Source organism: Gadus chalcogrammus, chromosome 14 (genome assembly GCF_026213295.1).
Source record: "Gadus chalcogrammus isolate NIFS_2021 chromosome 14, NIFS_Gcha_1.0, whole genome shotgun sequence".
NCBI lineage: Eukaryota > Metazoa > Chordata > Actinopteri > Gadiformes > Gadidae > Gadus > Gadus chalcogrammus.
In genome coordinates, this window is record NC_079425.1 from 21,119,885 (window position 1) to 21,142,651 (window position 22,767).

At 41.3% G+C, this 22,767-nt stretch overlaps 2 protein-coding genes across 7 annotated transcripts in view; both read right to left on the reverse strand.

Annotated features, from left to right (window-relative positions):
- The window catches only part of LOC130403183 (transient receptor potential cation channel subfamily M member 1-like), a 29,190-nt gene extending 10,087 nt beyond the window's left edge, over window positions 1–19,103 (reverse strand). For 2 of the 4 annotated variants that reach the window (XM_056607391.1, XM_056607389.1), the window contains exons 1-15: window positions 17,478–19,103; window positions 11,975–12,051; window positions 11,512–11,710; window positions 10,890–11,103; window positions 9,860–9,984; window positions 9,183–9,354; window positions 8,138–8,312; window positions 7,531–7,654; window positions 5,074–5,146; window positions 4,700–4,800; window positions 4,423–4,599; window positions 3,903–4,037; window positions 449–499; window positions 175–315; window positions 39–68 (exon numbers count right to left, since the gene is read on the reverse strand). In XM_056607391.1, the coding sequence (XP_056463366.1) occupies window positions 39–68; window positions 175–315; window positions 449–499; window positions 3,903–4,037; window positions 4,423–4,599; window positions 4,700–4,800; window positions 5,074–5,146; window positions 7,531–7,654; window positions 8,138–8,312; window positions 9,183–9,354; window positions 9,860–9,984; window positions 10,890–11,103; window positions 11,512–11,710; window positions 11,975–12,051; window positions 17,478–17,567 (1,884 nt within the window). In that variant the 5' untranslated portion in view covers window positions 17,568–19,103. Of the gene's footprint in view, window positions 1–38; window positions 69–174; window positions 316–448; window positions 500–3,902; window positions 4,038–4,422; window positions 4,600–4,687; window positions 4,801–5,073; window positions 5,147–7,530; window positions 7,655–8,137; window positions 8,313–9,182; window positions 9,355–9,859; window positions 9,985–10,889; window positions 11,104–11,511; window positions 11,711–11,974; window positions 12,052–17,477 lie in introns of all 4 variants that reach the window. The other 2 variants (XM_056607390.1, XM_056607388.1) reach the window with 1 other exon arrangement.
- Window positions 19,104–19,273: 170 nt separating this feature from the next.
- Window positions 19,274–22,501, reverse strand: gtf2a2 (general transcription factor IIA, 2). Of its 3 annotated transcripts, none has more exons than XM_056607395.1 (5): window positions 22,282–22,500; window positions 21,667–21,771; window positions 21,267–21,393; window positions 20,691–20,740; window positions 19,274–19,574 (listed from the first exon to the last, which is right to left on the reverse strand). In XM_056607395.1, the coding sequence occupies exons 1-4, from the start codon at window positions 22,351–22,353 to the stop codon at window positions 20,721–20,723; spliced, it is 324 nt and encodes a 107-aa protein (XP_056463370.1). In that variant the 5' UTR covers window positions 22,354–22,500; the 3' UTR covers window positions 19,274–19,574; window positions 20,691–20,720. The 3 variants fall into 3 exon arrangements, with proteins under 3 accessions (XP_056463370.1, XP_056463369.1, XP_056463368.1); XM_056607394.1 differs by having other exon boundaries at window positions 20,678–20,740; window positions 22,282–22,499; XM_056607393.1 differs by lacking the exon at window positions 20,691–20,740 and having other exon boundaries at window positions 22,282–22,501.
- Between the last annotated feature and the right edge of the window lie 266 nt (window positions 22,502–22,767).

Here is a 22,767-nt window from a genome sequence, read left to right on the forward strand (position 1 = left end):
ATTATTGTGAATAACATTTAATTGAAGGGGAAACATACCTCCATTCCTAGGAGTTTTAGAGCTTTTGGCTGTGAACAGAAAAATAGACAATAAATACAGATACATGAGATAGAATAAATTAAGCATGTTGATTCATGAACGTTTTATCATGCAAGATTATGTTTTTAGACTTACTCTTTTAAGACCGTACAGGTTGGTGTACAGCGTCCGGAAGCACTTCCTGGTGTACTTGCAGCGAAAAGCTCCTCCCATCAGAAACTCTACAACCAATCCGATATCAATCAAGGTGATCTGGTAATCTGGTGGGAGGTTTCCCTGAAAAATACCATTGTTATTATTGAACCGCAGCATATATACTGTACGTTTTACATGCTATTCTTCAAGTTGAAATATTGTGTTAGCCTGCGGTAACAGTTAAAATAAGGCACAAGATAAAGGATTATTGTACCTTTTTCACATCCCTGACCACAATGTGCAGGTTGTGAGCTGGTCCCAGTCTCTGTACAGGAGAAAAACAGGAACAAATCATACAACAGATCATTCATATCGCCAGCCAAAATATAATTTCCAGGAAGGTTTGAGATAGTAAGTCACTGTTATATGCTTAGATATTTTTTGCATATTCAAAATGTGTTGTCAACAATGCAAATGCAGTTTTTTTATTTTTTTGGATTGCATAATAAATAATAAATCTTTATTAAGGACTCAGATGGTCCACTCACATCCAACATACACACACACATATGACACATTAAAATACATACTCAAAAAAAAAAAAAATACTGTACTAAAATAGGTGCAAGCTATCATGCCAATGCTTTCGAAGCCGGGATGTGAACCGATAGCCCATCATAGGGTTGGTTAAGGCTATAATGATGCTATTTTCTGATGAATCCATTCGACACATGAAATTAAACATTAACTTTCGTAACAGTGCCTGACATGTTGGTACATTAGAGGACACAAATAGCTGGCTAGCACTGTGCCACCTAGGAACACGGAGCAACAACCTCATGGCATCATTATATGCCACTCTAAGCCTCTGCATACTTCTCACTCTGTAAGAGGACCAGAGATGAGCTGTATACAGCGGCGTGACATAAGCCCTAAACAAAGCACACTTAACATCAGTGGAACACATGGAAAATTTCCTCAACATCACGTTGGCCTGTGCATATATTTTACACCTTTGACGACGAATGTCACCGTCATCCATGAGATCATCTGAGAAGATATGTCCTAGATATTTTAATTCTCTGCATATTTCTAAGGGGCCATCTGCGAGGTGGAAAGCAGGAAAAGAGGATTTTTTGTCCTCTCTAGATCTCACAACAACAACCTTACTCTTTTTGAAGTTATAGTTGATGTCAAATTCTCTTCCATATTGTGTGCATATCCTCAACAGCTCTTGTGACCCAGCAGAATATGGACAAAGTAAAACCAGGTCATCAGCATACATGAGATGATTCACAACTTGATCTCCCACAATACATCCTGTTGTACATTCATTTAGCTGTCTTGAAAGGTCATCAATATATACATTAAAAATAATAGGGGATAATATTCCTCCTTGACGGACCCCATTCGCCACATGAAAAGGATCAGAAACAGTATTATCCCATTTGACCTGGAATGTTTGCTGAGCATACCAATACATTAGAATTCTGACAATATATTTAGGAACATCTCTCATGAGTCTCATTTTCAAATAGTTTTGCATGGTTGATTCTATCGAATGCCTTAGAGGCATCAATAAAACAGAGAAACATAGAGGTGTTTTGGCGTTGATATTTAGCAACAATCTCCTTTAAAGCATAAATGCATAAGTCAGTACTATGTTTTGTCTTGAACCCAAATTGATTGTCTGTCGTTAATACATACATTTCGATCCTATTTAAAATATTTTTTTCCAGCACCTTAGACAGGGTACTGGCAAGGGCAATTGACCTATAGTTGTCCATGCTGTTTAATTTGCCAGCCTTCTCCTTAAGCACAGGAACCAGCAAAACAGACAAGATGGAATCAGGGAGAACACCATGCACCATGATACCAGAGAAACACATGGCTAACAGTGGAGAGAGCCTATAGCTGGCATGCTTAAGATGCTCTGCAGCAATACCATCTGTACCACATGTTTTGTTGTTATCAAGCATCTCAATAGCATGTGCCACCTCCGCTGGCCTTACTGTAACACTAGTGTCCAAATCAACATTATTAACAGCAACAACATTACTCTTGACACAGTTGAACAGCTTGATATAATGCTCACGCCATAATTTTGCAATATTATCTGACCCAGAGATACCTTCAATGTCGTATGGTAAAGACGTTTTATGGTTATTCATCACTTTGATTGCTTTCCAAAAGCCAACATAGTTGTTCTTTTGTAGATTCCTAGCAAGCAAGTCCGCTCTAATAGTATTCTCTTTTGTCTTAATATGACGAAGAGCATATTTATATCTGGCATTAGTTTGTTTTTTACACTCAAACACATCACCCTGTCTAGGCCTTCCTGCATCAATCCAAAGTTGAAAGGCTTCCCTTGCTGCAGCATGGTGTTCAGACACATACTCCTTCCACCCAGGTTTGATATTAACCACCTTCTTATGACTGCAGAAAGACCTAGCAGAGGCATTTAAAACTTTTGTAATGTTATCATAGAAATCACAAATGTCAGCAGCATGCTGTGTGTCAGCACAGTTCATGTTAAGACACATAATGGCATCCCTCGGCAATACAACATGATTTAGTAGGCTGTCAGTTAAGCCAGTATATCTATCAATGTCCTCTTTAGATAGATTAGCCCAGTTTAATTTCACTGAGTTGCCTGGATTCCCAGTATCCACCAGGAGGGGCACAGTGTCAACATTTAACAACATAGCTATAGGTATGTGGTCAGAGGTAGCCAGACCATAGCAAATCTCCATATTTTCTAGAGAGGCATGAGCATCTGCTGTGCACAGACAGTGGTCAAGCCAGGAGGTTGTGTGCCATGCCTCACTTACATAGGTAAAACTATTACCCGGTAAGAATACTTTACTAGATAAGATAAGTTTATTGTCATTACAAAAATGTACCAGATGTTTTGCAAAAAGAGAATTGCTATCTGATAAGTCAGCATTAAAATCCCCATAGACATACACACAAGTAGAATCATTGTCCTCAATGAAGGAGTGGATAAAAGCTAGTCTGTTCAAAAATTCATCCTCAGCCTCATATGATTCACATGGTGTATATATATTTAAAATGGTAATCCTCTTGCCATTAAAGCATACTTCTAACCCTATGGCCCAATCAACATTTAATCTAATCACTTTCACCATTGGGTCATATCTACGGTTCCAAAGGATGGCCACTCCACCTGCTATTCTACCTTTAACTATTTTCATGCTTAGATCAGTAGTGGATTCCCCAGCACCATGAAAATCCTTGTGTATTGTATTTAACTTGTCTAAATCCTGTTTGGCAAGCCAGGTCTCTTGGAGACACAGAATATCACACTCATTCAACAATTTATCAACAACAAAGCGTCTTGATTTATCTGTAGCAGTGCATACATTACATGCTAGTAATATTGCCTACATTACTCGTGTAAAACACGAATACTCATGTATTCTTTATGTTTATAGTATTTTAGCAATTAGTTTACATTCACAGCCTCTTCACAACGGATATACCACGGGAATTAAAAGGGCCTTGCATAATTAGGATTCAATCAGAGATGTGCGATTCATACCAATAGGGATATCAGGAAGGTTTCAGAGTTCAGGCTAAGCTCATTGCTTTGGCAAATGTTGAACAGTATGAAGATCTGTTCATAAAGAGTGGGCTTGAACAGGATCTCAAGCTTCAGTAGAAAAAGGTAACCAAACCTTTTCAAAGCGGCCTGACTGTTCACTCACTGTGTTGTACAGCTCCTCTAGTCGTGGGATGGTGAGGAAGTGGTGGATATTGACTCCATTTTCAATCAGCAGCTTGACAAAGTCCACTCTGTCCAACACCAGGGCATCCATCATGGCCTGCTCCAGAGAGTTCACCTGTGTGGTAAACAATGTCAAATAGGTCAACAACAACAACACAGAATGGAACCCACAACACAAGCCAGCTTCAGAAAGCTCACCTGTGGAGTACACAAGGTAAACAACACAGTATGGAACACACAACACAGGCCTGCAGATATTTCACTGTAGGGGGTGTCAGTTAAATCATGTTCACATAATATTGATCCAAACAATACTGAATAGCCTGATCGTTTATACAAGTTGGTTTGACGTAGTGCGTTTTGTTCAATAAAGATATGGCCAAAAGGAATGGATAAATAGATGAGAAAGAAATAATGGAAGACAGAGCAAAGCAACACAGAAAGGAGAGAATAAATAAAAAGATTGTTCTTTTTCTTGCAACATGCTTCTTGTTAAGTACCCAGTTAAGCAGCTCCAACTTCCTGGGGTCCGTCTCCTCAGGGGGCTCCGGCTTGGTCTTGCCTCCCTTCCCCTTCTTGCCCCTGGCCTTCCCCTTGCCCCCCCCTCCTCCACCACCCCCCCCTCGTGGCGCAGAGGACGGGCTCTTGGGCCGCTCGCCCGGCAGGGCACTCGCAGGCTGAGGAAGACCAAGAATGAATATGAATATATTTAAATACAACGATATCTGTAATGTTGCAATCCTAAATTAGGATGGATGGACGGACAGACAGACTCACCGGCCAATGGGTTCCGTACACAAAGATCTGGCTGCGTGCGATGTCCACTCTGTTCCAGGCCAAGGCCAGACTGAGCTGGTCAGGGGCCGATGCATTGGTACCTAATATCACATATGAATACAATACAGTGAGTGTCATGTGAATGCCATCATGTTAAACATCTCATTTGTACCTAATATCACATATGAATACAATACAGTGAGTGTCATGTGAATGCCATCATGTTAAACATCTCATTTGTACCTAATATCACATATGAACACAATACAGTGAGTTTCATGTGAATGCCATCATGTTAAACATCTCATTTGTTAAAGGTGAGACGGATGATTTAAAGTTATTGAGCTAACAAGGTGAAGTGATGCTCCAGCTACCTTTCAGTAGAGCAGTCAATATGGCCATTTCAACATCATGTTGCCCTTCCGAACCCATGCGAAACACAGTTATCTGAAAAGCACAAATGACTTTGTTACTTTGTCAGTGATTGCATGTAGGTTTTGTTGTTCTTGTTATAAGGTTCCTGTTGGAGGTAAAAGCAGAAACACTAAAAAACTCTGGCGTAGAGCTCACAGAGAAGCTGAACCTTCTTGTGTCCCTGTCTTCCCACCCGAGGTACATTCAATCATACAGAGACTAATTTAGGCCTTTCAAACAAAAATAAAAAAGTTCTACGCACTTTATGCTTGAGCTTTGGTGAGTTTGTCAAGTTAAAATTTATAATTTACAAGAACCAACATTTTAAGAATACTACATTAGATTAGATTCAACTTAATTATCGTTGCACAAGAACTATGGCAACCGAATGCAGCTATGCATGAAGTGCAAAGCAGTGCGTTCAGTGAGGAAAGCAGTAAAATTTATTAAGGTAGTAGCACAACATTACAGGAGTACACAAAAGAACCATTGAGTATTATGGATACGTGAGATTTCTGCAGACATAAAGGCCATTCTGTGATGAATTCAACTCTGAAATGATGATATAAGTACAGTTATCTGAATGAATGAAGTCCATGTTCATTTGTGTCATTGTCAACTAATGTAGCTCTCGTACGGCACAGTGCATGTAGCAGCTGCTCATAAAGCCACAGCGAATTGCAGGATTACATGAAGAACAGGAAGACGCCAGTCAGAGAGCAATGGACAATCTCCATTAGGCAGTGGAGTGGCCAGCTGGCATTATTCAACCAAAGCTTTACTTGTCATTAATCTTACATGGAAAACTTAATCCATCATTATAGTCATGATAGCAGTGTCTTTCCTGGGTCAGAATTGGGCTTTAGTGGCAGCAAATGTAGCACCAAAACTCCAGCAGTCCTGATGTGTGATAGCTGAACATCTGGGGGGAGATGGCCCAGGGCCAGGGCTTGATTTCAGAAACTACAAGCAGCGGAGATAAGCGTTGTTTCAAATATTGTTGGGGAGATAATCGACCTAAGAGAATCATTTGCGTGAGTGGCTGAAGGTTTGAGAAGGTGATATTAACAACTAACAAACTAAACTGTCCAATTAGGGACCAGTGGATGTTTGTGGCACATTTTAGTAAGAGCCACTTAAAATTGTGTTATTTGTATCGCTCTACCTATTTATACAACTCAATAATGATTTGTGAAACGACCTAGTGGGTTAGAGTGTAGTGTTCAAAAATCAAAGGACCTTTGAAAAGCATACAAATAGTAGATAATCATAATAAAAAATAAATCTGAAAGTTTTTTGGTGGTTAATTACGTAAAGGCTCCTGTCCAGATCATAAATTGTTGACATTATCTATATCTAGAATGTTTTTTGTTCAAATCTCCCCATCTTGTGGTAGACCCATTTCAAAATTAGGTAGTTGGCCTTCAGTTGACCATTATACTCAAAACTCCTTCAGCACATAAATAAGAGCAGTCCAATAGTCAGTATTCTCTTCCTCTATGCTAGCCAGCCGAAGACTGTTTACACATCCTACTGTCTTGAATCGCCAACCAAATGCTGCTTGAAATCAGACCTTGAAATCATTTTCATATGTAAGGGTTTAAAATGAGTGAGGAAATGCTTAGACAATTTGAAATTCATATTCATATAGTAGCTACGTTTATTTTGATGGTTTATGTCAAGAATACAGCCACTTTATGGTGTTTGTCTTACCAGTAGATTTCAAATCTGCTGAGGAAGATCAATACAATCTTTCATTTATCAGATATTTCCAGATTTATAAAGCAATGAAAGAATACAATATACAACTAACAACTTACGGGATGAGGCTTGATTTAGTGAATTGTTCATTCTTAAGCAAATTCTTACTAATATTACGCAAGATAGCTACGAATATAAAATAAATACATAGAAGAATATGAGGAAGAGGTGGCTTGATAATTGAATGGAGAGGTTTATTAGAAGTTCTGGTGTGAGACATGAACCACAAGACACAAATGAATGGGCAAAAATAATGAAACATTTGTTTTATTGACAGATGAAAGATGCTTTGAACCTAAAGGATGATTTCTAGTACTACTATTCTGGGGACAAATGGGCACAAACACACGACGAAGAGAACAGGGACACAGAATGTTAAAAAATAAAGGATTTACTGAAGACACAGAGAAAAGATAATAGGGACATGAGGAGGGGATAGGCAGACAATCAACAGACAATGGTTCCGCAGTAGGCAGGTAGTCGGACAGGCAAGGGGAGAGTAATGGAATGAAGAAATTGCTGATAGTCTTCAGAATCTGGGACCCAGCTACCATGGGGGAAGATAACGATCGGATGAGGAGTGACTGGAAATCCCGTGGAGACTCTTTATAGATGCATAGGCCAACTATCCCCAATGGAGACTCAGTGGTACGTACCAGGGATCTCTTCTTCATGCACTCCATGACCATGAGGAAAATCTGCTGAGCCTGAGCACGGTTGTAGCTGAAGGTCTTCTGGATGGTGACCAGTAGCTGGTCTTTGACGTTATCACTCACCATCCTGGTAGGACAATTCAACTTGGTTACTATAGTAATCTTATCAAAGAGGTTACTATAGTTACGATATCCACTAGGTTGCAATAGTTACGTGATCAACTAGGTTACTATAGTAACGTTATCAACTAGGTTTCTATAGTTACGTTATCAACTAGGTTGCTATAGTTACCTTATCAACTAGGTTACTGTTGTTTCATTATCACTCAACAACCTGGTAGGACAAGGTATTTCTAAAATATCATGCCTAGTAACAAGTTAATTGTAAATATATAGTCAAACGTTATTATATATATTTGGCAGTTTTACATAAATACACAACGCACAGCTTAGAGGACAATGTAACAGTTAAAAGACTGTGCAAGTTGTATCGATTATTGTGTGTGTGTCTGTGTGTGTGTTTGTGTAAGGCTGTATTTTAGCGCTGTCATGTCACAGAATGTTTTGCGAGCACAATGCATACAGTGGCCTCACATTCTCTCTCACTCACCCATCCTCTTCGCTGTATTTATGTGCAAAGGAAATGATGTCAGAGGCCCGCCCACTGCCGTCACAGACCACCACAGGCACCGGGGGCTCCTCCCTCAGGCTCTCCAGAACGATAGAGATCACGTTGGGCCCGCCCTCCAGAATCAGACAGACCAGAGGCACGCCCTGACCCAAACCTACAACACACACACACACACACACACACACACACACACACACACACACACACACACACACACACACACACACACACACACACACACACACACACACACACACACATTAATACCCCGCAGACACACACACAAACAAATACACCACAGGCAACACACACACATTTCTTAAAGCGATGGATGTGAAGATTTTGAGTATTTATATACAACAATTTACGATGAAACAAAATATTACAACAAACACAAGCAAACGCACAATATATTCCTCCTCTCCTGTGAGGGGTGAGAGCTTGAAGCAAGTGGTGACAGCTGAGCTTCCCTTTGCTGTCCCTGCCTTGCTGAAAGCTCCAGGCATAGGATGACAAAGGGAAACCCACAGGTCACATCAGGGGAACCCACACCAGGGACACCCACACCAGGGACACCCACACCAGGAAACCCACACCAGGGAACCCCACACCAGGAAACCCACACCAGGGAACCCCACAGGTCAAATCAGGGAAACACAACATGTGCGAGGGTTCATAGGTCAAAGCAAGGTCAACGCTGTCTGTGTCCATGTGTGTGTGTGTCTGTGTCTATTTTTGTGTGTGTGTCTGTGTCCGTGTGTGTGTGTCTGTGTCCATGAGGGTGTGTCTGTGTCCAGTCCATGTGTGTGTGTCTGTGTCCATTTGTGTGTGTCTGTGTCCATGTGTGTGTGTCTGTGTCCATGTGTGTGTGTCTGTGTCCATGTGTGTGTGTCTGTGTCCATGTGTGTGTGTCTGTGTCCATGTGTGTGTGTCTGTCGCTATGTCCATGTGTGTGTCTGTGTCCATGTGTGTGTGTCTGTGTGTGTCCATTTGTGTGTGTGTGTGTCCATGTGTGAGGACTCACGTGTGTTGATCTTCTGCAGGGAGATGTGCTTCTCCAGCTGTCGGCGCAGGCGGACCTCGGCGCCGTACTTGCCGCAGGTGCCGTTGTCGGCCAGTATGAAGTGGGAGTGGCTGCTGTTCAGCGGCGACAGCTTGCTGAGCGGGTTGGACATGGTCTGGTACGGCCTGGTCACCTTTCAGAGAGGACAAATGACACGGGTCTTCACCAAAAGTCACTGGATACTCAAAGCTTAAAAGGTGACAGATTATACCACCAGGTGTGAGTGCGATTAGCCGTTACAATCGGCCTCTTCTGACATCACAAGTGGGCGTGTCCACCTAGATGTGTGCTGGATAGATCAGTCTACCAGCCTACCCAGTGGACTGTAGCAGACGCTGCTCATCTATCCGTCACACATCTAGGTGGACACGGCCACTTGTGATGTCAGAAGAGGCAGATTTTCAAAACGGCTTGTGACGGTTAATCACACTCACACTATGTCACCTTATAATATGTCACCTTTAATACATTTTAGAAGACAGTTTAATCTTCAGGCTTTCTGTTGTAACTTTTTTTTGTATTTTTTATTTGGCATATCGAGTACATGTATGCATTTTGAGCCTATTTACTTCACTTCAATAAGCCTATTAGTTTATAACCTGTTTTATAACCAGTTTTGGTGAGATTATTATTCTTACATCTTTGCCAATGAGGTCTTCCTTATTCTCCACGATCCCCCATGGAGCAAAGCCGATGGCACACACCTTCCCTCTAGACTTGGAGGAGTGGTCTTTCAGTGCATCCCCAACATGCCGGATCACCCCTACACAAGACAACGGCACAGGAATACACAGAAGTGTTTATTCTAAATCATCTGAATGGACAATATTTAGGAGGTACTCAACGAGATAAGCAACAGGAAAAAGCTAAATTAAGGTGACATTTTAACCCACATCGGCTGATCAACATTAATCAACAATAATCAACAATGGCAATCAACGTGTCTTGAGTGCTTAAGAGGGAATTCAGCTCCAAGGAGCCATGATTCCATTGTCCTAAAGCCATTGTTTACTCTTATACCCTGAATTTATTTTGTTGTCGCTGTTAAGATCTGTAGTGAGGCTCAAATCTCCTCATACTGTCCACAATCATCAGTGTTTTGCAGGAGTCAAGTAGTAAATCTGCACAGCGCCTGCTGGAGAAAAGTTGAACTGTGGCCTTGCAGCTACAGCAGGGACCAAGTTTATGGCATATAGGCGTGTAAACAAGACATATTTTGGAAAATTAATCAAAGGGTGCTGAAACCTGTTCAAAATAACCCCACTCATGACGATTCTACTGGTAAACTGATAGCAAAAAGAATGTGTATTAGTGGTGCCACGTTTCAGAATTCTGAGATGAAAGACTGAATTCTGACTTCATGCTCAAATTCTGAAGTTAAAATCAGAAAAAAAACAAAAACTAATTTGGCCCTAAACCTCCTCCGTATCTATCCGCGCATCTGGTGAGGGCAAAGAAATGTAGAGGTCTGGTGTTATTTGAAGCAGACAATGGTGGCCGGTATGTGGAGGGTGTTAGAGAATGGACCTTTTTATTTTTTCCTTTCAAACGTCCATTCCGAAAGAAAACCCAATGTTGGACGATTATTACATATCACGTTGTCTTCTATATGAACTTGTGTCTTGGGAAACCTTATTTCAAATCTTTGAAGTGAATGAAGTTCTGTACCGGTACTGACTCCCCCCGTGAAGATCCAGGCTCCGGTGGTGACAGCAGCTTTGATCAGCCCCTTCCCAAACACCTGCTTGAGCTTGGGCTGTAGCTCAAAGTTCTGCAGACCTCCGTGGACCGAGATGAGGAGGGTGGGCAGCTCCAGCTGCCAGTCTTTCACCATCAGGTGGAGCAGGGAGTCAGGCTTGGAGTCGTGCGACACCCGGATGTACTGAGGACAAATATACAGAGTGAGCTTCCCAAGACCAGAAACACAGTGTTTTCCTATAATACAGGGCCATTTTTCTTATATGTACTGTATATGTATCCTGGTATATGATTGAGCAATCCGTTTTTGATTCAAAAACGTCAACTCAACTTAATCACAAAATGTCTGTGTGTGTGTGTGTTTGTGTGTGTGTGTGGATGCGTGCGTTGTGTGTGTGTGTGTGTGTGTGTGGGGAGGGGGGTTGTCAGTCAGTCAGTCAGTCTGTCTGTCTGTCTGTCTGTCTGTCTGTCTGTCTGTCTGTGTGTCTGTCTGTGTGTCAGTCTGTCTGTGTGTGTGGGTGTGTGTGTGCGTGTGTATCTCTGTGTGTGTCTGTATGTGAAAGGAGAATAATGAAAGGCCCTTGCTGTGTACCATGGCCTTGTTTGTGTGACCGCCGCCCTTGAACTCGAGGCTGCCGTAGGAGTCTGTGGGGGAGACCTTCGTGTGTTTGGCCACAGACCAGCGCTCGGGCGGCAGCTCCACCACCTGGACCAGAGGGTTGGCCTCCTCTTTGGCCGGGGCCCCGGGGGGAAGGGCCACATGCTGGGTCACCAGCTGACCACAGCTGCACCTGATGGCGCAGAGGAGGCAAATAGATGAGATTTGTTTTTTTTAATTTTTCTTATTATTATTTTTGTTTTATGTTTATTTCATTTTTTTTTTAAGGTCAACCCATCAAAAACAGCCATCACTTTGTGAAACATTTGCGACACTCTAAATTAAGTTGCCCAATTGTTGTTTTATTTCAGATTGTGCGCTGTAGCATTCCACACAGATATCTTGTGAAAGTCAACATCAGTTGGATTGTAAAGGTTTATTAAACAGAACACATTACCTGGTCGCATCTTTACTGGGGATGATTTGGATGCATTCTCTTTTCTGAAATGTTCTCTCTATCCATGCTCTCTGTATCTGGGGGGTCAAGCATAGAAGAGGTAGAATGGTTTAAACTTTTAAGTAGACACTAATGAGTGGACACAATTCGGCTCTTTAATACACAAATGTGGAAAACACATTCTATACTAACAGAATAGCATGAACCTAAAACTGCCTTGATGATGACAAGAGTGTGATATCCCCGAAACATAGTATATATTTTAGAGACATTTTAACATAACATTCTGCATGTGATCGCCTGTTGCATTCAGAGCATTAAAAGCCCCCCACCCGCAACTTACTACAAGAAACGCGTCTCGGAGCTGTTATCATGACAATCATGTGAATGTGTCCTTCTAATTGGGACAAAGCCCTTTCATCACAAAGTGCCGCACAGTTAAGCCTCTTACAGAGAGTCTGCTCCTAATCCGATCCAAACGGTGACACAAAGAACGGGAACACACTCACAACCCCCCGGACCGCTCAACAATGACATGTTGGAGAGAGACAGAACCAGAAAAGAGAGAGAGAGAGAGAGAGAGAGAGAGAGAGAGAGAGAGAGAGAGAGAGAGAGAGAGAGAGAGAGAGAGAGAGAGAGAGAGAGAGAGAGAGAGAGAGAGAGAGAGAGAGAGAGAGAGAGAAAATCCATATCCATATCTCTAATGACTGTATTATTATACATCCTAGTGTATTGTTAGGCCACAGTATTTGCCCAGGGACTTCGGACTGCACTTTGTCAAATACATTCACTCTGGATAATGGTCAGGATTAAATTCACATGGTTAAATCCAAAAGCTACAATGCCCTCTGTGGAATCAAACACTGTTCATTTCACATTCATCATGAACCATGACACAATGCCTCTCAGATTAGATTTTTCAGGAATTTTGTAACTATCACAACTGACAAATAAATCAAGACACATATTTATTTGTCCAAAATGTCATACAGGGCTAATTAAATGATTCATCAAGTAAAAAATCCAATAAATATATAAAGAAAAATGTCTTACTGGAGGCTGGAGATTCGATTATTTAAAAGTTGGATGACACATACCTGATAATACATATATCACGTTTTGTCAATGCTCAAAGGGAATAGGTAGAGGTCAACCAAATAGCTTTGGCCAGTAAAATACTGTTACACGGCATGGATCAGATGTAACCCATCAGCACGGTTGCATTTCCCCCCCGCCTTGGCAGATCTTACCTTATGGTTTTACACCCATCCCTGAGCGCGCATTGGGTTGGCAAGCAGCAACCTCTAGCAGAAAACCAGCCTGTTCTCTCTTTCTTCACCGGCCCTCTCATCTTCAAGATGCTCCCTGCTGGAGCACTGGAGCCCAGTGAACTCCGTATGAAACTAGTTCACTTTATGCATCAGGGGTTCATATGACCAGCATGTGAGCAAGAAGGGCCTTTGTTCAGCCCAGTCCCATGACTCCAGTCCAAGGTAATCCTTTTGCCAGTCCCATGATTGCACCATTTGAACCCTGGGTATGTTCATTCCCCCACTTTGCTTTCTCACACTCTCACACGCACGCACACGCACACACACACACACACACACACACACACACACACACACACACACACACACACACACACACACACACACACACACACACACACACACACACACACACACGCATTCTCATTCTTCTTCTAAAGCTCTATTTCATCTATTTGTGCAGATTAAAGAAAGTTTCAACAATGGAGAGTAAACAGAAAGTATTGTAGGAAGACAAAGGAAAGAGGATGTAGGCCAGCTGTAATGTGGCCATTTAATTTCATTATGTCTGATCCCCTGCTGCTTGTGTTGAAGACAATTTGCATAATTGGGTGAATTAGGTGGTGGTTTGTTTCAGAACGTATCCAATTTTTAGTCCATGATTATCATTTTGACCAAAACGACTTTTGCATGTGCTGGTTAATTCGAAAAAAGCATAATAACCACATACAGGAGAGAAGTAGAGCGTTAAAATGAATAAGGGTTCTTAACCAAATCCACGTGCACTTTGGCGACTCCAGCCTCACGAGGAACAGTTCTCCTATTCAAACGCTTAACGCACACCCTTTCCATGCACCAATCCTCCCAACACCGCCGGTCTGTCAGCAGCTGCCGTATGAATGACATCAGGTGATCACTTTCTCGGGGGAAGTCAAGAGGACCCAAACTGACTGGTACACGCCAACACTATTCCCCTGCTTAACTCGGCTTCGGTGCTGTGTTCATTAGGACAAAAACAATAAACAAGGAATGCAGCGGGAGGATTTAGGCTTCATTATGAGATTATCAGTGGTTTACAAGGAACAAAACAAAATGTTATCCCATAACAAGTAGTTACATCACTGGTTTAGATGATGATGATGAAGATGATAATGAAATAGCAAAGATAAAGGGATTTTGAAAAAGGCAGCTCTTTGACTCGACATCTAGATTTCATCTTATCCTACTGTTTGTATAGTTTGGTAAATTTATACTATCTTGCAACCATACAATATTTTTGCTTGGACAAAATAACATTATCAGTATATATTATACTACATTTATTGTATACTTATTATTTTCCGAGTGCTGGTATCTAAGTTTTCAGCCACTTTTTGCACCAATTGTAACCAACCAATAATACAATAGTCTTCACATAGCCAACATCAATGGGGCTGACAAACACGGGACCGACAAGCTGGCAATTAGCCCGCAGGGTCAGCCACCCTCTTAAAAAGATGTGGCCACAAGGTATGCAGTGTATAACATGCATTCCAGGAGCCTATCTACGGCCCTGCTTCTAAACTGATATTAACATGGACCTGCTACTAAACTGATATTAACATGGACCTGCTTCTAAACTGATATTAACATGGACCTGTTTCTAAACTGATATTAACATGGACCTGCTTCTAAACTGATATTAACATGGACCTGCTTCTAAACTGATATTAACATGGACCTGCTTCTAAACTGATATTAACATGGGGCCTTTAATGGCCCTGCATTTAAACTGATATTAACATGGGGCCTATCTATGGCCCTGCTTCTAAACTGATATTAACATGGACCTGCTTCTAAACTGATATTAACATGGGGCCTTTAATGGCCCTGCATTTAAACTGATATTAACATGGGGCCTATCTATGGCCCTGCTTCTAAACTGATATTAACATGGGGCCTTTAATGGCCCTGCATTTAAACTGATATTAACATGGGGCCTATCTATGGCCCTGCTTCTAAACTGATATTGACATGGGGTATTTCTATGGCCCATCATCTAAACTGGGGGCCTTTCTGGGCCTTTCTATGGCCTTGATACTAAACTAATATTACCATGGGCCCGATCTATTGCCCCGATTCTAAATGATATTAATATGGGGCCTATGGCACTGCTTCTTGATAATGGAGAGGTATTTCCACTATATAATAAAATGTTATATAAAGTAGATAATGAACTGATAATGGATACCAGACTAGAGTTTTTTTTACTGATCAATCACAACTTTGTAAGACTAGCACTATGGATGAAACATGGCTTGGTATGTTATCTGGGATCCGGCAGTCCTATGTACTATGTTACAGTCAATCTTAGGGAGGGCGGAGCAGAGCTTTGGCCGGAGACCTCCACTGCAAGGGGCGGAGTTACACCTCATTTCCTGTTTCATTACAGAGATATTATACTGAAGAAAACGTATCCACTGGAAGGGGAATCAGAAGGGGATATTAATAGGTGTATTTCTACAGTGGCCAAATGGTGTTGATTTTAAACCTTTACAGAGCCGTTTTCACAGTTTACTGCTCTTTGGATATCGTATTAGTGTATTTGTAAGGATTTTCCGCGTATCCCTTTGAAGCCATTGTTCATTTTATGTTGTTGATTATAATAGTAAAAATGTTTTCTAATTATATATTTGTGGAGTACATTTGTGACTGTAGGAACTGTAGGTAGGTTGATGTAAATGGTGAAAATGATGATTCGGGTGGAGTGAGGTTTGGCCTAGCAGGCAGTGTCTCGGTCAGAAGACGGTGGTAGGGGGGATGAATAAGAGCAGGGAGGAGGCAGGGTTTGATGCAGCACAATTTGGTGTATTTCTTATTCTTTTTGTTTACTTGATGCTTTGTCTTGCATCAATCTCACTCAGTGACGATGGAGAAACCATTTTCCCATGTGAAGACTAACACCTCCACTAAATCCCACTGTAGAGGCGAGCCATACTAGAAAGGATGCGCAGATAAACGTTTGCATGGATGAACAGAGAGACATACAGTAGATAATCAGTGCTTTCTTCACCTGACCCGTCTCTTGACCTCTTTGCTTTTGCCCTTGACACTCACCACCATTCTCCTTGGATTGGAAATGTACATGATGGCAGTGCATTAATCACATGAAAGCACAATGTGAAGCTTAGGTTGGGCCAGATGCTCCTCACCGTTTCATTCTCCTAGTTTAACACACAGGTCACACTCTCTCTTTGCGAAAGACCTGCACAGACCAGCTGTTGTGTTCACCCCTGACCTCCACTAATTGCTATAATGCTATACTCTGCTATCTAAAGAGAGATCCCAAGTAATCTGGCTCATTGGCTACAGCCGTCTCTCCAAAGAGGGGTTCAACTTGAACCACAGATCCTTTCAAAATCAAAATGTACTTATATCTCCTGTCTGCGATCTATCTATCTGTCATATAAATTGTTAATTGACTGCATGCATAACACACTATTTTGTCATATAAATGGTCAATTGACTGCATGTACTGTATGCCACCCTATTTTGTAAAAATAAATGGTAGGTTGACTGCATGTATGTCACACTTTTCTGACAAGCTGAAAGCTAGGTCTATATAAATATGGAAGCTTTCACAAAAAAACGAATATATTTCAGACCGTTTAGCTTGTAAAAAGTGAGTGTGGATGCCTGCAGGGATATGTAGATGGGCTTCAGTACCTCTCTCTCACTGCTGTATCCCCCCCCCCCCCCAACCTGTACTCATTCTGTCCTGATTCAGCACCAGGTTGGCTTGTACCTTATCACCTCCTTACGCCCCTTCAAATCAATTTCACTAAGTGGAGGACAGGTGTGTTGCATCAATGTTTTATCAGCAGGGGACAAGGTCACCACGTCAGCCAATCACAGGTTATGTATGCAATTGCACGTGTTTAACCTAGAAACGGAATACTCTAATTCAAACTGGTTTATACGTTTTCTTGGGTTCTCCTTTAAAGGGGTTACTCCACTCCATTGGCAACGTCTATTGTATTTACCTTTCTGTCGCACATTTCAATTTTACAACATTTCCAAAGACATTCACAAAGAATGTGTTCCCTTTGATTATCTTTTGACATCACACTGTATATAGATACGTTTAGAGAATACCAATGCAAGCATACCAAAGGCAAAGTATTTAATTTCAGAAACATATTTAGTGTTAAAATAAAGTCTATGTCAATCATGGCTCTGCAGATGGACCTTACCTTCTGTGAGCTGGACGAGGCACTGCGCTTAATGGAAGAGCGCTTGGTGGAGCCACTTTTCTTCATTCCACCCAGACCCCTGCCCTCCATTCCCCCGGGTACTGCGATGTTCTTCCTCCGTCTCAAACTGTGTCCTCATCGTCGGTCATAACTCCTCTCAATGCGGCAGTAGATCCCTCTTCCAGTTGACCAACTTCAGGACATTCTTTATCTGGCCTGCACACTCACAAAATCAAACACACACAGCTACCAACAGCAGTCCTGGTGGGAAACCCAGTCTCCAGTATTCACAATGCCCGTTGTCTCCTCTATGCACCAGGCCTTAAAGGGAGACATGATGCTCTGGAAGTTTAGCTCGGCAGCTCACCAGCAACCTGATCTATAGACCCCTGTTCTCCTGTCCACTCTCCTCCTCTTGTCCGTAATCAGGATTAACAGACACTACTGGGCAGTGGGGCACTGCACTTAAATGGATGGAGGTTTAACAAATGGTTATTGAAGGTAAATCTTCTTTAGAACAACTCGCGCTCTGAAACGGCTTTTGACAAAGTGTGCAGGAGGCATACGAAATGTTTAGGGTATGTTTCTATGAAGAGCTATGAGAGTGCTAAGGGACATCATGCAAATGCTTTTATCAAAGGATCGTGGGGATTACTAAAACGTGCAACAATGGATCAACCCACTACATCTGTCTTACGAGTGTGGCACTAGAAGTTCTGTTGATTTTTAGTGAGTGACCATCGGTCATAAAATATTGTCAAATCGAGTACTCAAAACAGGCAACCGTCATAATTCTGTTTAGGTGGCATACATTGCAATAAAGTGCTTTGCATTACTGCATCATACAGCGCAACATCATACAAAACATTGCCATATAATGCAATAACTAAAACACAGAATTGCACTGTAAATGATTTTATTAACGTATCAATCATAAATAAACACTGGAACTGGGACACAAACATTTACCGTCTTTATGTCCATGCATTGTCTGCAGGATATCCATTCATGTCCAAGGGCACCAATATTAAAATGCCAGAAAAATATATTCATCGAAGGGGTGAAGACAAAACACAATATAAAGACTACAAGTCAATATGAATATAAGGTCAAAAGAAAATAGGGAATGGCTTTGAGCAGGGCAACATCTTTTGCCAGACAGAGGATGCATTGTGTTCTGTATCTTCTGTAAAACTTCTGACTATATGATTTTACTTTCTTCCTGGGGTCACAATGGGCTTTTGAAGATATGCTGATGATCCCCATTTTTGTCCTTATCTCGGGCGACAGGTTTGTTTATCCAAGGTCAAATCTACGTTTAATTCCTATGCATAGAACCAGGCATAATAGATAACAAAAAGGTGTGGTGGCCTATGCAATTTCAAGCACTCGCAATTTTATAGCTCTCGATTCGATTTTTAGAAACATGATTCTGGGCTGACAATTTTAAGTAGAGACAATGTTTTTAAGTAGGATGTGTTTGAATAGAAGTTTAATGTTCATTGACCATATTCACCCTAATAGGGAAGTGAACCTTTGTTTTCCCTAGGCCTAAAGGTTGCACCATAGTCTTTTGGAAAATTGCACACAATAACGTATTCCATCTATAGCATGTCAGTAATGGTTAAATATTTGCTCATAACTGAATGACTGGCAAGATGCATGCTGCATTAAAGGAGGGGGGGGGGGGGGGGGCAGCAGCTATTGGTCTAATTATATGCCCACTTCATCAGGTTAGAATCGGTAGGCAAATTCAACATACCAGCCTACATAAACATATTGTACACACTTCATTTCAAATATAGGTTTATTAAAGATGACTCGGCTCAACAATACCACTCAAAATGTGGCGATTGGCTGATAAAAAAAACAAAAAGTAAGAATCATGCAACTACTATGGCTAGACTGGTCCGTTCACTCACTGGTCCTACAGATTCAAGGTCATATATGTACAAGGTTTGTTTCAACTCTTCTTTACAGAAAACGTCTGTGATAAATTATATATACAGTCTTGACTGTGGTTAAGGCTTTGTTCTGTGCCCCCATTTTCCATCTTGTCAACAGATGTTCTTCACTCTGCTGCATTTGACCCAGTGTCTGAGGGAAGAGGGCAAAGAGAAGGTTCAGATGTGGTGGAACAAGTGACGGAAGCAGTATAAAGAAGACACTAACCCAAGTATAGAAGTTTTGGAAATCTGTCCTTATAGGCAAGAGCAACATACAAATGTATTTATATATATATCCATTAATAAAAAGGCTGTACAGTACTGAAATTAATGCTTACGATGAATGAAATAAAATGTATTTTTTTATTAGATGGTTTCACTAGCCTGAAAATCAAGACCTACAACTAGAAAGCTGTAGGGTCTGGCAACGAGTAATGAAAATAGCCCACATGAAGGGCGGTGTCACACCAAAATTGTACCGCCTACGTAATCCGCGTTCGAAAATTCCAAACCTGCCTGGGAACTGATGATCGCGTCGAACGTTGCCTGGCAACGGACGATCGTGTTGAACGATGACGTCTATTATCTAAATTTAATTAACACAAGCTAGCTAGACCTCATACACTTTAAACACTCAGTTTACTAGCTAAATTCGATTAAACAATTAAATACAATACAAATATAAACTACGATACACTTTAAACACTCAGTTTACTAGCTAAATTCGATTAAACAATTAAATACAATACAAATATAAACTACGATACACTTTAAACACTCAGTTTACTAGCTAAATTCAATACAAATATAAAGTAAAAACAAGTGTTATCTGTATTATGTTATTTCGTCTTGATGAGCGCGAATATTTTATGAAACCTGCCTGGCAACGGACAATCGGGTCGATTGATGACGTAATGTTTCGACGCGGATTACGTAGGCGGTACAATTTTCGCCCCCAGTACAATTTTGGTGTGACAGCACCAAGCATGCATTTTCACACAACATTACCACCAATCAGAAGAATACAAGGGGTGCCGTATCCGGAACCCCATACGCTAAACTACCAGCGGAGCTAACCGATAGATTAGACTCTTGCCGTATCCGGTCGCTAAAACAGCCAAAAATGTCCTTCTTTCAAATGAAAGCTTTTATCACCATCTTCTGTTCCTCTTTTAGAGGAAAAGACAAGTAACTATTTTATTGTAGCGGCCAAAGCAGTTTCAAACAATTGGTGTTCTTCCGTAGCCATCTTACAATGTTTACTGACTTATTCCGTAGCAGCGCTGTCGTCATCTGCTTAGCTCGCTTCTGGGCCGCCTATATCAGATACACCGATGTGATTGGTTAATGTTCTGATCAAGGGGAGTCGGAGGAATGATATATATGACTCATTCCCAGAGTGACTCGCTGAGCAAATTCAAATTGTGCTCTCGCAAGAACTCTGGAATTCCAGGGCAATGTTTCACTGTATTCAAGAATAAAGTCACAATGTGCAAGATTGAGCCAATCCCAGGTAGGCAAAACAACTCAATAACAGTATTATGTACACTCTGGTTTTGCCACTGTTTTACACGAACAACCGCAGCTATTAAGCTGGCTTGGTGAGTGGAAGGGATTCAATAGTAAGAGTATTGTAAACAAAGAGGTAGAGGCTGGCTAGCATTGTTTATTGTAGAATATATCAGTCAATGGATGTGATTGTATTAATAACTACTTCAGATATAGTAGTAAGCTCAAGCGACTTGAAGTGTCACACATTGGGAATTTAACTTGTATAATAACAAGTAATCCAAACCTGACACATAAATATTTTTGTAGAAGTATTTGTGAAGAGTCAACTTACTCTTTCCATCGCAAGCGACAATTTTGACTTTATCCACCTTGACCAGGTCAGTGACTTCCCTGAACTCCACGTCGTTCAAAACAAATGTCCACACGTTGTCGCAGAATCTGTAGGTGTTTAGTGAGCCCTGGAGGTAAAACAAAACATGTATTTAGCATATGAAAGAGGTTATCTTCGTTTCTGTAATATATGGTCTTTCTTTAACCAATAGAAGTAGAAAGTAAGCTAAACATTTTGCAATACAGGCTTTTGAAGATATGGTATGGATCCGCATGCACATCATGTTATTTGCCCAAGAGAATGACATGTATGAGAATCAGTAACATATTTTCGAAGCCTGTAAACCAAAAGGTTTACTATGGATCCACACACAAACACAGTTGATCAATAAGCAACTTACCCGGAAGTTGACCCTGTTCCGTACCCGGTTGGCCAGTGCTGTATTGATGGCTTTATCGAACTGGAGCAGCACCTGTAGTGCTAGTTGGGGGGTTATTTGCTGTGTCTACAAAAAAAGGAGGAAATCAACACAACAACAACAATTAATTGCTGACGTGGCTGGCTGGTGGGGTACTGTATTGCTAGTTGGGCGGTTATTTGCTGTGTCTACAAAGAAAGGAGGAGAGAAATCAACACAACAATTAATTGCTGACGTGGCTGGCTGGTGGGGTACGTTTAATTCATAACCCTAATATTGTGAAAGGCTATAAAGGGCTGTAGTCATCTAACCCTAACTCAATAATAATTATCGAGCTGGTTTAAAATAAATAAAAAGATACACGACAGAAGGTTAGCTGTCATCACAGAATTATCCTCATGTATTGGTGTTAGCATCCCTACGGGCAACAAAGGAGGGAAAACGTATAACGCTTACGATTGACCGAGCAAAACGATGCACAAAAACATATTCAGCAGCAAGAAAATACAGTTGCAAATCAACATGAATAACATTTCGGTCATACTAACATAGTGGTCCACTAGAAAAGCGCGCTAACAGCTAACCGTCCCCCGTTACCTGGATGAGCTCGTCCAGGCTCTCCTGGAGACTGTTGCCCAGCGTCGTGTTTCTGTAGAGCTGATACGCCATTGCTATAAACGGATATAGTTGCTAATAAAGTCACAATTATGTCGCAGAATCTTCCCGAACAACAATCAATTCCCCAGAACTAGCAAGCGAGCTGTTGTAGCCCTGGTGGTTCTAATCACGTGATCTGTGTACGGGTCGCACGAAGGACCAAAACGGTCGAAGACATTTGGATGGACCGTGACCGTATGCAGTATGCATGTGAATGTCGACAATGTGTTGTAATAATTTTACATCCAATTTACAAGGCATAAAGTGGTTATAAATAGTTTAAAGCGCGATGCAACCTCGATTTGACTAATAAGTGCAAATATCGTGTTTCAGGATTATACCACTAGGTGGTAGCAACATTCAAAGTATAAATCTAAGGGGGAAAATGCAGCATAGGCTACTTCTTGTGTGTTACATCCACAAATG

Bases quoted from the DNA above. Each gene is read 5' to 3' on its own strand.
- gtf2a2 (XM_056607393.1), bottom strand. From the start codon at position 22,353: ATGGCGTATCAGCTCTACAGAAACACGACGCTGGGCAACAGTCTCCAG. The intron at 21,394-21,666 runs GTAAGTTGCTTA...TTTTACCTCCAG, and splicing joins GGAACAGGGTCAACTTCCGG to GGCTCACTAAACACCTACAG. The intron at 19,575-21,266 runs GTAAGTTGACTC...CTCTTCCCTCAG, and splicing joins TGTCGCTTGCGATGGAAAGA to ACACTGGGTCAAATGCAGCA.